The sequence below is a fragment of the Temnothorax nylanderi genome, unplaced genomic scaffold, assembly GCF_030848795.1.
Source record: "Temnothorax nylanderi isolate EJ_2023f unplaced genomic scaffold, tnyl_v1.0 TNYL_tig0085_pilon, whole genome shotgun sequence".
In the NCBI taxonomy this organism is placed as follows: Eukaryota; Metazoa; Arthropoda; class Insecta; order Hymenoptera; family Formicidae; genus Temnothorax; species Temnothorax nylanderi.
This window is the reverse complement of record NW_027249147.1, coordinates 238,478-254,956: the sequence shown is the minus strand read 5'-3', so window position 1 is coordinate 254,956 and position 16,479 is coordinate 238,478. Positions and strand designations below refer to the sequence as shown.

The window sequence follows — 16,479 nt, the reverse complement described above, 5'->3', positions numbered from 1 at the left end:
TATCAGCTCTTACTGTGTGTAGATAATGAGACGAAAGCTATTAGAAGAAAAAAAACGATATCATGCACGGAGATACTTAACAAACTTGAGTCATATCGCGGCAAGAATCCTAAATCTACAGTCGAAAGAAATATTCAGGTCGCCCGCATAATTCTCTTGATCGATACACTCGTCAATCAATTTGAAACGAATTTTTCTGTAACGAAAATATCGTGGCACTATAATAATGTCAGATTCGTACAGATTGGAAGTGATTGTACGTATGGATTTTATCATGAATTAAATATCAATTTAAGCAAATTAAATAGCTCTAACTGAAAACTAACGCAATTATAACAAAAATTTGCGGTTTAGTTCCAGAAATGCATAAAATTAAAATATGTTTTTTACAGCAATATCAAGTAATTAAAAAGTTACTGTGTGCGTTAAAATCTGCCATTTAATTTCCGCGACTTTTCCGCGGCAAAAACCAACTTTGACACGCTCTAGTTGTAACTTTCACTTCTTCATTAAAAACGAGATAACGACGGTTTCGGAAAGTTAGCACCATCTGTGACCCAAATGTATTGCAACGTAACAGGATAGTCTGTTGGTTACTAAAATGTTTATAGATACTTTTGTTATTAAAACTCCGGAATACTATAATGACGTTTAAAAAATAGCAATGTATAAATATCGTACATGTATGCGAAACGGAACAACTAAATTTACACGCTTCTTTTATACGCGATTTCAAACAATCTGGATAATGCAGCCCGCAATACCGAATGATTTTGTCAATATCATGTAACCAATTTATTTCATAACGGAAAGTCTAAAAACACACTAAAACTGGAATTTTATGTGATGCGTTGCTTTTCCAACAAAGTCTACATCTCTTTCGTCAAAGCTAGTTTAAAACCGCGCATGGTTAGTTGTAAACGTGAGCAAAAACGATTCTCGTACTACGAAACGGGAAACCAACGACCATGTTTAATGCAAGGTACAACAGTCGGTTTTATCTATTATACATGAACACCGTGCAATTCAAACATACTTAACATTTATAAACCGCCTTGTGAACATTCACGCAAACCGCATTGTGAACATTTATAAATTCTCCAAACACCAATTCAAAGAAGCGAGTTATCACTACGGCAGGAAAACGTGACGACGATAACGTTTTAGTAGAATAGCTTCTGTCGCTTTTCGTATGTGAGCCTCGCGGAGATGAAACTGATCGATTCCGTGAAATAAAAAATACAAAAAAAATGTGATGAAATAATAAGCTAATCATATGCTCTAGTAAGAAATTAACAGTGGAGATTGGTTTCTGAAAGGCTTGTATGACGCTCTTACGCAACGATATGTTTACAACCATTACATAATAATTATAAGCCGTAGGATTAACGTGCCATTTAACGCAAACAGATGCTCGATAATGTTACGACAACAACGGAACGCGGCGCATATGCCGTTCTTCAAAGTGGTATACATCCCTCGGCCCCCCCCTTCTTGCTCGCTTCATCATGCAAAGCGTCGAACGCGAATAAATCTCTTACCTCCTGTAAGTGGGCGGGTATTTGTAGTAATGCGGCGGATGAGCGTGAGGATGAGAATACGTCGGCGGATAACACAGATCCGGATACTGCGGCGGCGTGCCGTAGTACTGCGGGCAATATGTCCTATAAAAGCCTCCACCTGTAACAAACGACCGTTCATTCATCCCATGCGTATCCCCCATCGAATGCACAATGATCGGTTTCGCAAAACAACGAATAAGCCTTGAATATTCGTTTGATAATTACGGTGGACGCCGCACTTCATGAGACGCCAAGGGATATCGCTAGATAATTTACGCGCGTTACTTGCTAAAAGGGAACGTTATTAATTAACATTTAAGTATCGCGAAAGATTTAAATCTCCAAAACGAAGAGTGAAGGATATTAAGCTGATAATTTCAGGCAAATAGTAGTAGTTGCTTAAAAATCCAGTTAAGTAATATGTGACTGAAAGTTGTACGATATGACATAGTAATTTAGTTATATGCGCAGTATCGATCTCCGCCGAAAGAGCTGCTCTATCTAAAGAATGATCACTCCCAAGCTTATATTACATATTTGACTCCGATAGTACCGAAGTTATCAGTACCGAAGGACAATCTTGGTACTGACGTGCTATAACCGACAGCTTGATAATATAGCGCTCGAAGGTAGCGAGCGCTATATTATCGAAGAGGCTGATATCTCCGTCCAATTAAACCCGTGAGTGCTCGCGCTATTAGATCCCTGCGCTCACGTCAATGCACCGCATGATTTAGAGTCGCTTATAACACGCTAATATCGTAGCGCGACATACTATTTGCACCGCGTAAAAAACTTAGAATACACGCTCTCATGGTTCAATCTTAAACCGACCCCGACGTTTTTGTCCTATTTAAAAACCACTAATGCACATCACTTTTTGCATTTTAATGCGGCGTCCCGCTTTTATAACACACTAGCTTGATACCCGTGCTTCGCTACGGTACACGTAACTACTTTAAATCAAAAACCAAATCGATATCTCATCGGACCTAGGAGATATTGAGGAATCCGTGAAAACACATTTTACCCCTTTTCACCACCTTAGGGGTCGAATTTCTAAAAATCCCTTCTTATTGTTATTGCTTACGTCATGGAAGGAATATACTCCCCGAATTTCATGTTTCTAGGTTTGTGGGTTTGGGCCGGGCGTTGATGAGTCAGTCAGTCAGTCAGGACATTTGTTTTTATGTATATAGATTTATAATCTATTTATGGCACGCAGAAAAAAGAATTTCCATTAAGATCTGCGCGACGTCACACAGGAATATCCCATTTCATCGTCAGCGAATTTTCATATATTTCCGTAACGCGACTCATTTCGCTGAAATTCACGAAAAAAGAATCCAAAAATTGCTGACGGAACATAAGTGGAACGCGAAAAAAATTCTAGAAACGCGAAATAAAAGAAAACGAAGGAATGGAAGGTCGAGCTAGGTACGATCTTTTTTTTTTCCGACGTTTTCCTTCGTGCACCACTTATGTGCAATCTTAATATGCACCTGCACGGCCACTCATTAATGCATTTCCAGCATAGATAACCATGTTATGTTGAGCGCTGCACGATAAAATCATTAATGTAAATGCGAGATTTGATATATGTCTAGTGATACATTGCCCTAGCGAGACGTATGACGACATTTGCTTCAGTGGCAAATCTATCTGATAAATCGAGAGAGCAAAACTGTCTGATATATGAAATTGCGGAGATTGCCCTAAAAAAGATAGACGTCAATCGTACATCAACTATCTTATATAACTTGCAGCTTTTTCTAGCAAAAAATTACTTGAAAATATCAATATATTTATCGAAAAAGGAAAACTTTTGCAATAAATACTTAAATTCTAAAAGAATTCAAGATTTGCTTAATCTTAACAGAAATTACGATCTCAACTTAGCATTATCCAGTTATTTAATTATTGTTAAACATTAAGAGATTGAAACAATTTTTTGCAATCACAGAACGTATAGAAATATACTGCAATTTTTATTCTAAAATTGTCTATTTTTGTAATTAAAAAATATAAGAATGAAAAATCCATTTTTTCAATCTTTATACTAATAATATTTTTTAATTAAAAATGGACGCTTTATGTGATACACGAAGAGATTGAGAAAATATATTAAATTTTATAAAAAGTTATTGTAACTTTTTATGTAAAAATTTAAACAATATTGCAATTGTTAATGCAAAAACTTGTAGAATATCTCAATATTAAATATTGTTTTGTAAACAAAAAAGACATGATAGAAAAGGTCTCTCCGATTGCGATATATCTTTAATTAGGATTGATTATCAGTAACATACCCGTGCTGCTTGTGCCTCCCGAAGTCGTGGAAGTGGCGACCAGGTCGTCTGAACCCTCTGAGTTTTGGGGAGGCGTGGGTGTCGGTTCCGGAGGTGGGCCCTTAATGGGCGGTAAGGTTGGTGGTGGTGGCGGTGGGTGCTGTATCAGTGGACCAGCCGGCTGATAATACCCTGTGAACAAAAGAGCAGCGTGTGCACTTTCCTAACTGATCGTCCTCCACTTCTAATTTTCAATATTGCCTTGTAAAGCGCTAGTACGATCGCGCCGCGCGTCGTCCCGTTATAAGAGATATTTTTGGACAGTAAATTTCAGAGCCTTCGTAATAAGGTGTAAATTTAAAGAGTATATTCATACATGATTCGTATATACATTTTTAAATAATTTTTACTATATTCATATGACAGTAAATCAATTTGAAATCAAGTTTGAAATAGGCTATTACTTTTCACATAAAATTTCTGATATTACAGAATCTTACACTCTGCAATATTTAGACCTTTATAGAAATCTTTCCGATAAATCGTTCAATTTATACATCTATATACGTTAGCAATCGATATGATTTCTGACACGCGATTATATCTGTGATTTGTGTTCTACATTTGCAAAAATTGCGCTGCAATTCTTAGAGTTACAGATACGTTAAGAGCGTTATATACAGTGTTAACAGGAGAGCAGCATGAATCACACCGTTGATAGGATAATGCCAAAGCGTTATACTTCAATAGTTCATAATCGTGGGAGCACGAGTAAGCTACGTTGAGTCCCTTTAATCCCCCCCATTCGTTCAGATTTATCCCTTAGCTTTGCGTTATGCATTTTTCAACATTCGCACCGTATCAATTCGGGGATCGCTTAATAAAAAAAAAAGATTATCAAACTTTCAGCGAGATTGCCCAACGTGCGTGCGCGAAGCCAAGGGGTCGCGCGTGTAAATCGTTATATAGCGCTAGAGCTACACGCGTCGGAATAGCCTGTTCTTTTTTTTTTTTTGCAAACAAACGAACGAATAAACGAAACCGGCTTTCTCCGCGCGAGAAGAGCGATACCGTGCTTGCATATCGATTATCCGAAGAGATCGTTCGCCATTTACTTCGCCCAATCACGATTCCACTTTATGTAGGTTAAACGCGCCTCGCTCGTACTCACGCATGCTGAGAAGAGGATGGGCGCAGTATCTGAGCGCGTTCGCGGCGATCTGATTGGAGAGCCGCGTCGAGCGGATGGGGCCTCGCGACGAACAAAGCTAGCACGCGAGATGTTTCTTCACACTCGGCGCGGCATTGTATTTAATTATGAAATCGTTATTGAAACGCCGTGATCGATGCACATGCTGCGATTTGTTGCTGTTGCGCGTAAAGAATCGCTCCCAACAAAGGATCGATTCATTTTTTGCTTCCCTTCTCAATCTTTGGGAACGATATAGATACATGACGGGTGCATTAGCTCATAAATCCTCTAATTTTCTACACTACAATATCCTATATCTCTGCGATGTAAACTGTTAGCCTATCAATTATTCGATGATAAAGCCTGTACCTACATTCCAATAGCGTGATTACCATTATTATTGTGATTATTGCGATTATTGATTACCGTTAGAAGCACATGTATTACAGCTCTGCGTTCATTCTAATGCGACGACAACATGTAGATGTAACACAATTGGTAAACAAGCGATTAAATTAGAAATGAAGAATTTAAAGATAAATTTTAGCTTGTAATACCTGTTGCTAAATTCAAAGGCATTCTTTACAATTCTAATTATAACGACAAAGGCATTCTTTACAATTCTGATTAGTGTGCTTGTTTAACACTGCGTTAATTTTTTACGCAAAATTTACACATTATGTTACACGCAACGCGATCGTTAATAACGTCGATATTCGACTTTCCGCGATTTTCCAGCGTAATATTATCAGTCAGACGTCGTTAAATGCTAGAACTTCCGCGGATATGTAAGTAGGAAACCAAAGTTCGTACAAACGTGCAAATCGAGTAATGCCAACTTTCTCGACTATCCTTGCCGGATACTCGCTCAAGAAAAATATTGTTGCTGTAACCAAATTTGTCAATGAGCATTTCCAAAAGCAAATTTACAAGTTAATACAACATTTAAAAATGTTATAAACTCAGTATTTGCTACATCTGTGATCGCTAACTAAACAATTATAAAAACAATTATATAAGTAATAATACAATATTTAAATATTATGTGATAATTATGACAGAAGCAAATATAATCACAAGATTTTAACAAAATAAATAATTGTAAATAAACAAAATTGCAAAGTAATATATGCTATTCTAAAATAAATGCATCATTAACCGTGAAACATTCAATTGCTACAGATCGTATAATTATACAACGTGCCGAAAAACGGAATCGGGCTACCGTGTGTAATTTATTTTATTTAGCAACACTTCACGGCTTCTCGATTTAATTGACTTCGTAAAAACGCAATTATTCGGCCGACACGTGTAGACAAGCCATGAATCGAATATCGGGGCGTCGAAAGGCCAAAGTTGAAGACGAGTGCCGGTCTCTGTGAATGACGTCACGCGACAATCGATTGGTGTGCTTGCGCACACCGATACGTGGCGAGTGCCGAACCGCTGCCGTCGAATTCATTAACCATTTAATACGGTTCTTCGGCAATCGTTGCGGATCACCGCAATTTCGCCGTACAAAATAAAAAGAAACCTTCGCCATCCGCGGTAACGTCGTAAATATTTCCGAAGCCGTCATACATTTATTATGAGCATTAAATAAACCGAGTAATACCTTTGCCTCTGTATAATAAGTTATCTCAGGAAAAAAAAAAGCTGGCAACAGTTATTTCTAACAATATTATCACATTTAACGATACTTTTTTAATACATATATTAAATACTACAATATACAAAAAAATAATCATTTTCCATAATCTGAACTATGGAATATTTTAGACTGTTTATTAGTTGTTTGGTGTTTATTCTGTCTCTCTCGCTTTTTATTCATTTAAAGCATTTCCTGTGTCATTTTAAAGATAATGTAAGCTACACTGAGGGAAAAATATTGTAGAATCAACAAAACAATTTTGTTGATTTTTCAATTTATTGATCCAATTATTTATTTTATTGAATTAAGTACACGTCTATTATTTGAACAAAATGAAATAATTGAATTCTGAAAATGGTATCATACAAAATCATTTTTTTTAAGTTAATGATCAATTTTGTTAACTCAATAAAATAATTTTGTTGAACCAAGAACATTAACGTTTTTAAAAATAGTAAATTTATTTAAAGAAATATTTAGTTAATGTTATATTATGTATAATTGATAGTATAAAATAGTTAATTAAAAAGAACAAATCAATATAGTCAACAAACAAAATAGTCAAAAGAACAAAAAGAACAAAATATTTTGTACAAATATTTTGTTAAGCCAATCAAATCATCTGCTTGGCAACATACAATCTTCCGGTTTTATTAAATCAACAAAATTTTTTTTTGAAAAAAATAATTATTTCTCTCAGTGTAGAGATGAATCTGCCTTCGAGAGGATTCCTCGCTAGAGCATTCATTTGCACAATCGCCCCGTTAAATTTAATTTAGTTCGACCTTCGGTTTCTCTCCACGCTGCCACGCTCGCTAAGTACCTACTCCAAGTTGCAGCGCAAGCAGCCGAGTTCCCCCGTGAAACTGCGGCAAACACGAAGACGGCAAACAACAGGTTACTAATTTTCCCCGTATCATCGTCGGCAGCGGAGAACGCACTCCTGCACTTTCGGGTTTAAGCGTTAAGCCAATTAATTCCATGTAATTTCGCGGGTGCAACGCGATACGTCGCGTCGGCGGCGAGGAGGTCAAAGTCGGAAGATAAAGCTGGGCCAAGGATGAGAATCGCGGATAAGGCGCGGCGACCGACTTGTGCATCGCGGTCCGACTTCGACGATGAGGATTATGAGAAAGAGACAGAGTCTCGCGGCGCGAGCATTGTCGGGACGAGAGAAAGAGAGAGAGAGGGGGAGAGATTCTCTCGCGGCCGTATCCGAACAATTCAAGGATACCCCGCGAGGACATCGTCTACGCGTATTAAGGTCGCCGGGACTGGTTCGGGAGCGCGGAGATACGTCGCGCAGATACACGCTCGAGTGTATTCTTGGTCCATGTCGGGATCGCTTTGCGAGTCTCTCGAAAATTGATCCCGGAGATCGGATCGTCTTTACCGTCTTGACCGTGAGGAGACTTCGTTTCATTTTACTTCAATCTCGATTTTCTAATTCCAATACGCCGGAATAAGTAGGTACTTGTAAAAACCTTTCGTTGACTTTTTCTTTACGTCTCTTGAAATGGATCAGGTATTTCTTTGTCACAAGAAACAGCAGAGCCTCTTTGAACCTACACTTTTCCGCTCGTCTTATGTAGAAAAAAAAATGACTTTTTCGAACCCGCGGACTGGCTTGATAATAATTTTGATAGTGCTAACAAGGTATTCTGGTTTACGCGTCAATTACAGATGTCCAGCGTGTCGAAATTTATTTACTATCGTCCAACATTATCCAGGTCATTAACGGCTAAATGAAATTATCGCAAGCGATGGCGCATTTTGCTCGTGGCTGCATTAAATAATCATAAATTCGCGAGTCATCGTGACGTGGCGCAGCTGCAGTGCAGCTTGTTAACAAAATCGACGTTCAGCATTACCGTATGCAAGTGCAATCGAGCTGGGTCTGGATACAAATTAATCGGACGATATAGAAACACTCAGCCTATAGTGTTCGGCTAATTCGCCATTTTCAATCCACTCGCACTTGTAAGTAATCAAATTAACATAAAATGCAACTTGCAAAATCTGAAATAAACAATTAGTCGCTGAACAACAAGTGACGCGTGTAATAATCGATCTAAAAGAAAATATTCTAATGTTTCCCATAATATTCAATGATATCGAGGAAACAAATTACGGTACGGTAGTCATATTCTGACTCGGCGTCTCCGGCGAGGAGTGAGAATGTAAATAAGAATGAAAATAACGCGATAGCAATCCGATGGCGCGTTTCTGCCCCGACAAAGTCGTTCCGATCCGCGGCCCACACTACTGCTGCTCGTTTTATCCTCATGTATCAGCGCGGCAAGATTCTCGAACGGCGACCGGCGTTCGTAGCCTAGAGAAGTCAAGGACCCGACGAGCACGTAGCTGCTGGCGCAACGACGGTGTCGTTGGACTCAAAATAGAGAAATATCGGGAGGGGGTCCCTGCCCCTGCCCCTGCCCCCCCCCCCCCCCCCATACTCAACGACGGCGATATCCGCGTTCCCCGAAACTTGGAGGAACGAGATGCACGTCGCTGGATCACGCGGTAAATTCCCGGATCGGACCGGAAATCCACAGTGGAATCATTGACGATGACGATGACGATGAACGGCGACGGAGGTAGCGCGCGCGACCTCGGCACGCGATCGATAATTCGCGAATATTCGGCCCTTAACCGCCGTCATCCGATATGAGGACGCGAGAGAGCGGCCGATAAGGGTGATGGAATGGACTGGCGATGCGTCGCGAAGGGGTCGATAGCCCAGATCGCGTTGCGGTAACGCAAATCGAGTAACGAGTTCGCGGTGAAGACGGCCTACTGCAATTCAGATTCGTATGAATGGTTTATGGCATGCAAAAGAGTCGACGCTGCTACAAAAGGACGTTTTTTTCTCTACATGTGAAAGAAACCTCGATGATAAAAACTAATGGTGTATGATAAAAGGATGATAAAAGGATGATAAAGTTAGAGTAAGTATGCCCAAAAGAGATATCATTATTATTAACATCGATAATCTTGCTTAACTTTCTGACACGATATCTGCTCGTCCTAATTTTCATACACGGAGAGAATTTTCTCTTAAAATTTACCTTGAAATCATGGTAGCTGTGGGACAACATGTACCACCAAGAATTTTATGCGAGCTATTCTGATTAATATCTACCATAATAAAAAATATTAATATCTATTACATTAAAATATAAAATATGTTTGATTAATTTTACTAAAATATATCTAGGAAATTTCAATAATTTTTCAAAATTTACCAATCTGCTTGGTAATTTTTATCACGTTGTTTGTAAAATGTCTTTTGTATATTTTAAAAATTCCTTGGTTGTCAAGTTGTCCCAAGTTTGTAGTGAATTTAAGGGTAAAATATAACAAAAAATTTTCTCCGTGTACTTGATTCAAAATAACATTTTATCTTTATATTGGTCTCTAATAAATGTATATGTATCATTTAAATTACATATATGATAAGAAATTTTATGTACAGATTAAAACGCTTTGAAGTATTTCAGAGAATCAATTATAACCTAATCAATTATAACCTAATCAATTATAACCTATCAATTATAATCTAATTAGCAATCTTGTGTCTAAATTAAAATTTAATTGTTAGATTTGATCGCGACTAATGATTCAGCATTGTTGCAACTTGACTTAAGTAATTTACCATACGTGACATTATTGTACACACTGGTAATGATGAAAGAACGGAAGACTATTAATGGAATGAAATATATGCATGTATATAGCGACTGATTGTCATGTAAATCTTACTCGAGAATGAGAAGAATTTACGACCATCATGCCGCCGACCATAGATCAGCGATATGCAAATATCCGATTGTCCGGTCTTTAACCGATTATGCAATATTATCGCGTGTAATGCGCGTAATGCCCTATATTTTTGCGCAAAGCATTTAATGATAGAGTCATTAGCAGGCTATTGCAAAAATTACATGAGCGATATTGGAATTGACATGGAATGTTACGAAAAGGGAATATTAGCAAATTGCGAGTGTATTATAGAACTTTACATTTATAAAATCAAATCGTCGTAATTGAAATTATGTATTTAATTAAAAATAAACTTGAAAAATCACACGGTATTACACATTGATTGTGACGAGGACTGAACAAATTGACGATACACTGGAATAGCGGCCGCAAAGCGCAAAAAATTCGCGATCACTTCTTGTCTTTTGCGATAGAACGATGAAGAGATCGAAGTGGATAAAATGGATTTAATTCTTAGCTTTATATCCCTCGTAGCCGAGTTAAAAAAAATCGAGTGGTAAAACCATCCGGCTGAATACCGGTGGATTAGAGGGAAAGCTCGCGGGCACTGATAACGCCGCTGAGACGCTGCGCTCAATAATTGAAGACTTGAAATGCGAAACAACGTTATATGTGTATTACGAGGACATTCAACATCGAAGAAACTTAACTTGGAAAGTTCCATAACTTGTACGCGGCGAAACTTTAAGCGACGCTCGCGTAAATTTTGTTCGGGAAATTGTTAATGATCGTTGCAACTAGAAAAGTTATATTAAGAACCATCTTTCCATACCTCTTTATGTATACGATACGTGCATGTGTTAATTTACATATATATTTAGAATATCGAAACTTTTCCTTATTCAAATTATAATAAAATCATAATAAATTATTCCTCTGAATAGAAAAGTACATTACAATTGCAATCTTATCAATCTTGTTAATGTTAATTAATGTTATAAATGTCAATTATAAATAAAATATTAATATTATAAATGTATAATATTAATTAATGTTATAAAAAATTCCTATGTTTTCAATCAAAATAAGTTAATTAAAAGTTATAATTAAATGTTTGACGTTTATTTTCTCTATATAAAAAAATCAATTTTTTAAATCTGATTTGTGTGATTATTTCCTCATCTCGTCAATCACACCATCTATCAATAAGTTTATGCGTGGTAGATTTAATTGGCGTGAGACACTACCGTGTCTCTTGATTACACATTATCAATTAATAAATAATCGTGAAAGAGATAACAGTGAAACTTTAATAGCGATGCAATTTCAATTTCTTTAAATAAACCGTTAACCCAAAATGAGAATATCAGCTTTAAAGAATACAGATATTTTAAAATATATATTTTTAATCACACATATATCACTGATATAAAAAAATGACCGTTAATAGACAATTGTATAATAATAGGGCGATTCAAGCTGGAAGTTGTACGTATTTGTCTAGAAGCAATTAGAAACGACTGCCTGTAATTGGTTGTAAAATATAGCGTCGTTAGTGAGAGATACAGTTTCCCATGAAGTGCGAAGGTCAATAAAACGCTCGTTAAAGGGATCAATTTTTCGATCGAACTCCAAGTTGTCAATTACTGTCACGCGCTTGGACACCCTTTACTTTCAGTGCACGATAATTCATTCGCGGATAAGATCAGCCGCGACATTCGTTATCTCAAGGCTTTCGCCAGGCTCATTCAGTATGCTGTCGACTAATTTCTATTAGTCAAAAGCGTACTTGCTAACTAATATGATTATACTTGCTGATTAATTATTACTCTAACTAATATGGCACCGAGTGACACCTAAATATCGTGTGCGCGCTATAGACTACCTGCGTGACTTTCAATATAGCGATATATCAGAGCAAAAAGCGAATAACAGTTACGATAATCTAGGAAATTTCGAAATTTGTTATAAACAACCGTTCTATATTCTTTTTATTCGTATATCTTAACCTCCATCCTCACATCATAAATTTTACTTAAATTTATGTCTTCTTATTATCGCTTATTTTTCTCAAAGCGATATTTTACTTTGCAACTGACATTTATCTTTTTGTTTTACCTTTAAATACGATAATACCACACACGAATGATTTAATGCTTAAGCAATAATAAGTATATTACATACTATTTTTTATTAAAATATAATTATTTATGAAAGCTATTTTTATTTATGCTATTTTTTTCTCTTTATTCCATAAAATATCTCTAATAGAAAAAAATCTGAGTAAAAATAGTTGACTCTATATTCATCTTTATTTATGATGATCTCCAACCCGCCATATTTTTCCGAGAGTATGTAACTACTCCACAAAATGTAATTTATCTGTCAACCAGTACATCGTAACGGCGGACCTAAATGCACACCATATTTTCTTTGGCAGGCATATTTCCACCTCGCTTCTCTCTCTCTTTCTGCTTTTACGTCCGCATATTTATTTTCAATATTTATCACTTTGTATAACTGCTCCGTAAAGGTTTTAAATAACAAATATTATTATTAAATTCTCTAAGTAAAGAAAAAAACCTGTAATTTTATTTCAATTTTTGACTTCAGGATTGGCTCCATTAGCTCTGCGAAAACTTTCCATCGGAATAACATCGTAGACAATCTACTTTCACGAGCATTGTGATCGTAGTTATATGCTAATTATAATATCTGTAGTGATTAAGAACACACCCAGGCCCCTTGCGCATTATTAAAATAATCCCGTTTGACATGTCACCAGTGAGCGCGCGAGAAGCGCTCAATGGTTCTTCAGAACTCTATGAATTCCGGACAAACACTTTCGGAGTCGTCGAAAGCTCGAACGCGACTCGAAATCCTATCGATAATGATCGCGACATGCGTGCGTAGGACCCGCGATGAGGGATTCGAAAAGCTCGTCGACAATTATGGGCTTCTCCTCATCGTCGCGTGGGACGTTGAAGGAAACACAAGATTGGCGATGGGCGATACGAGCGGAACCGTCGAAAGCCGTCCGTTCACCTCGCCCGTGTGGCGCAATGACGTCAGTCATCTGCCAAGATATTCCACCGATCGACGAACGACCGGGTCACGTACCGAAAGCAGGAAGTGCCGAAACTCGTCCCTGACGCTATATCTTCGCGCGAGAACTGACTGATGTCTGTATCATCAGATAAAGACGAATTTATCTTTTTCTTTTTTTTTTTTCATGCAATCGCATGATGATACGCGCGATTGCCGTTCATTGACTGCGTAGAATTCGATGTTATTAAGTTCTCTCGATCTTAATCTCCGATCTTAATCTCTCTTTCTCCCTTCTTCAATCTTTCTTCAAATTATAATCTTTCTTGCCTCCTTAAACGAGATAAAGAAATAAACAGTTACATTTACGCCTGGCTATTATCTCATTTCGTGGCTTCTTCGATTGTTTGCCAATACACAAGAGAAAATAAAAAAGTATCAACATCTTAATCTTTCAATTAAGATACAGGCAGAAGGAGAGCGTTGTTTGTTTTAATAGCGAGACAATTCTTTGAGTTATAAAGGATCGAAAAATAAGGGGCTCTCGCGAGTTAAGCTTTACAAATGTAAATAGATAACAAAGCTTTATGCTTCGCTTAATTTCACGTGGATTTAATTCAGTAGATTACGGCTTACGGATTATTGCGCTGCAAATTACTCTTATGGCACAAAATGCTATCACATTGTTTTCTCTCGAAGTAGAACTTTAGAGAAGTCAACTCATCTCTCAGTTTCGGCACGGGGGGAGGGTGCTTTTGTATGGCGAAAGGCCGCTCGAAATGCTTTCTCATTATTCACGAGTTCGGTGCAGTTTAAAGCCGCGCTGTCCGTACGATTATAGCTTTATTCTGAGCCCACTGTCGGGCAACACAATTAAACTTCGTTATGCAGTTGCGCAGTGCCAGGATGAAGACACTCAAGAAATTAATTATGTTTGTTCTCGTTCTCCGCGCGATACACCGCTCTCCGCTCCGTCAGATCTACTAAATTCAATTTCCCGTTTGCATCGATCTTTCCCGTTGCGGTCATTGTGCCAATAATGCAGGATGTCCTTCCAATTCTGTATTTGATGCGAAACAAGATTTTTCGCATCTTCAATAAATTTCTCCTGATTAAAGCTTTTATCTTATATGAGCCGTTAGCATAAATATTAATTAACGTCCACATTTTAAATAAAACACATCTTCCTAGAGAAACATAAAAAAGCAGAGAATCACTTAAATTATAATGAAAATTGATCGGTCCTAATTGAAAGAATCAACTCCAATTTGAAGGCTCCAAGATTGCAACTCCTAATTAATTTGTGTTAGTCGCGGAAATCAAGACTGATTATCCGTATTAATATTCATCTGTATATATGTCGCACTACAAATTAATCGGGGTAAGGATTCGCATCGCCTAGCTCAGCCCTGGAGAGCACGGTCTTCTTCTCTCTCGTCTTCCGCGCGAGAATCGTCATTGAAACCTGCATTTCCGACTTCGCGACTTTTCCGCGAGCGATCATGCAAAGCGGTGGATGCTTATAGGTATCATCATAAGCGGTGGATATTGCACGGCGGATTAAACGCTCGTCACGCGGGCACGTTGACACTACCGGAGGATTTTGTGCCGTTAGTAGGCCAGTGACTTCTCGTCGCAGCGCGTTCCATTTTCGCACCCCGGCGTTCGCTCGCTCGTGTCAAATCCGCAGAGGCAAAACGCGCTCGCTCGCTCGCTCGCTTTGTCGCCTGTGGCACGGATCACTCCGTTCGCGCTATGAACGTCTACGTTTCATTTACCGTTTCCTCGATACGCGGCAATTTCGCAAGATCTCTTCTCTAATGAATCCGCGGATTGATTTCAAGATTTTTTCCCGACAGGAACGGGTCGAGATATTTTCAATAGTTAAACGATCGAAGGCTTTTCATAAAACAGCGCGCTACATTTTTCTCTTTCTCTCTCTTTGCGCGAGTCGTCGAGATCTACTTTCTGTCTTCTGTCAGGCGTACGCATCTTTCGTTCTGCAGCGATAACAATCTGCGATGACGTATTCGCGAAGGCACGGCGATCCAGGTGTGAACAACGCGACTCGCCGTGACGCAAAACGGTCGCGGATTAAGCTGGGATGCGTGATCGGCTCGCTTCAATGTGTATAGCCCACGCTCCATTTCTCGTTGATCTCGTGATAAACGACGGTTCCCTCGGGCGGAACGTTATAAATCGCCATGATTATGTATACAGTCGATTGTAGAGCGTTTACGCGGTCTTCTGACGTTGATACGGATTAGTTAGTCATCCTGCCAGAAACTGAGGACCGCTCATCAATCTCGCCTCGTCAATTGTGGAGAGGCGAGATAAGATCTGTTTTATTCATTGCGCGCAAGATGCGCGCTCCGAAAATTGCATACATTTATAGATACATCCGATCTTTTAGAATTATGTCGATGTTTTAACACTTTTAAAAAAATTTCGCGATTATTAAGAAGAAATATTAATTATTTCGCAGAAAGAGAGAATTAATCATCTTTAATTCTGATTATCTCGGTGCTATGTAAAAGAAACATTATCAAAATTTAATTTAACTAATCAGAATATTGTTATATTTACTTAGAAAAGATAAATATTGCGAATTTCTTATCATTTCATGTATGTATGCCACAAGTTTATGTGAATATAAAGAACATTATGAAATAAAAAGTGATTTTTGAGAAATTTGTAAAAGAGGATTTTCTTTACTAAACACAAAATAAGAAAGAAGAAAAAGGATAAAATAACATTGCCTGAATTCACTATATATTCAAATGATAAAAAATCGTACAACAACGCACGTGTATTTTAAAGAACACATGATATGTCCAGTTAAAGAAAATATTGAGTGCGCTCTTCATGTAAGACAGATCTCGGCGTCGAGTGATTTATCCGATCGGATTATCCGTTAAACGCCGGACGTAAATGTGAATCTCGGACTCGCCAAAAAGATCGATGCGGCTGTAGCGGCCAAAAGGGAGATAAATCAAAACGGAATGCAAACAATCG

The 16,479-nt window shown here is 37.9% G+C and overlaps 1 protein-coding gene across 3 annotated transcripts in view; it reads right to left on the bottom strand.

Moving 5' to 3' along the window:
- The window catches only part of LOC139774683 (uncharacterized), a 118,014-nt gene that overhangs the window by 12,270 nt on the left and 89,265 nt on the right, over positions 1-16,479 (bottom strand). For all 3 annotated transcript variants that reach the window (XM_071710101.1, XM_071710102.1, XM_071710103.1), the window contains exons 5-6: positions 3,872-4,042; positions 1,542-1,680 (exon numbers count right to left, since the gene is read on the bottom strand). In XM_071710101.1, the coding sequence (XP_071566202.1) occupies positions 1,542-1,680; positions 3,872-4,042 (310 nt within the window). The remainder of the gene's footprint in view (positions 1-1,541; positions 1,681-3,871; positions 4,043-16,479) is intronic.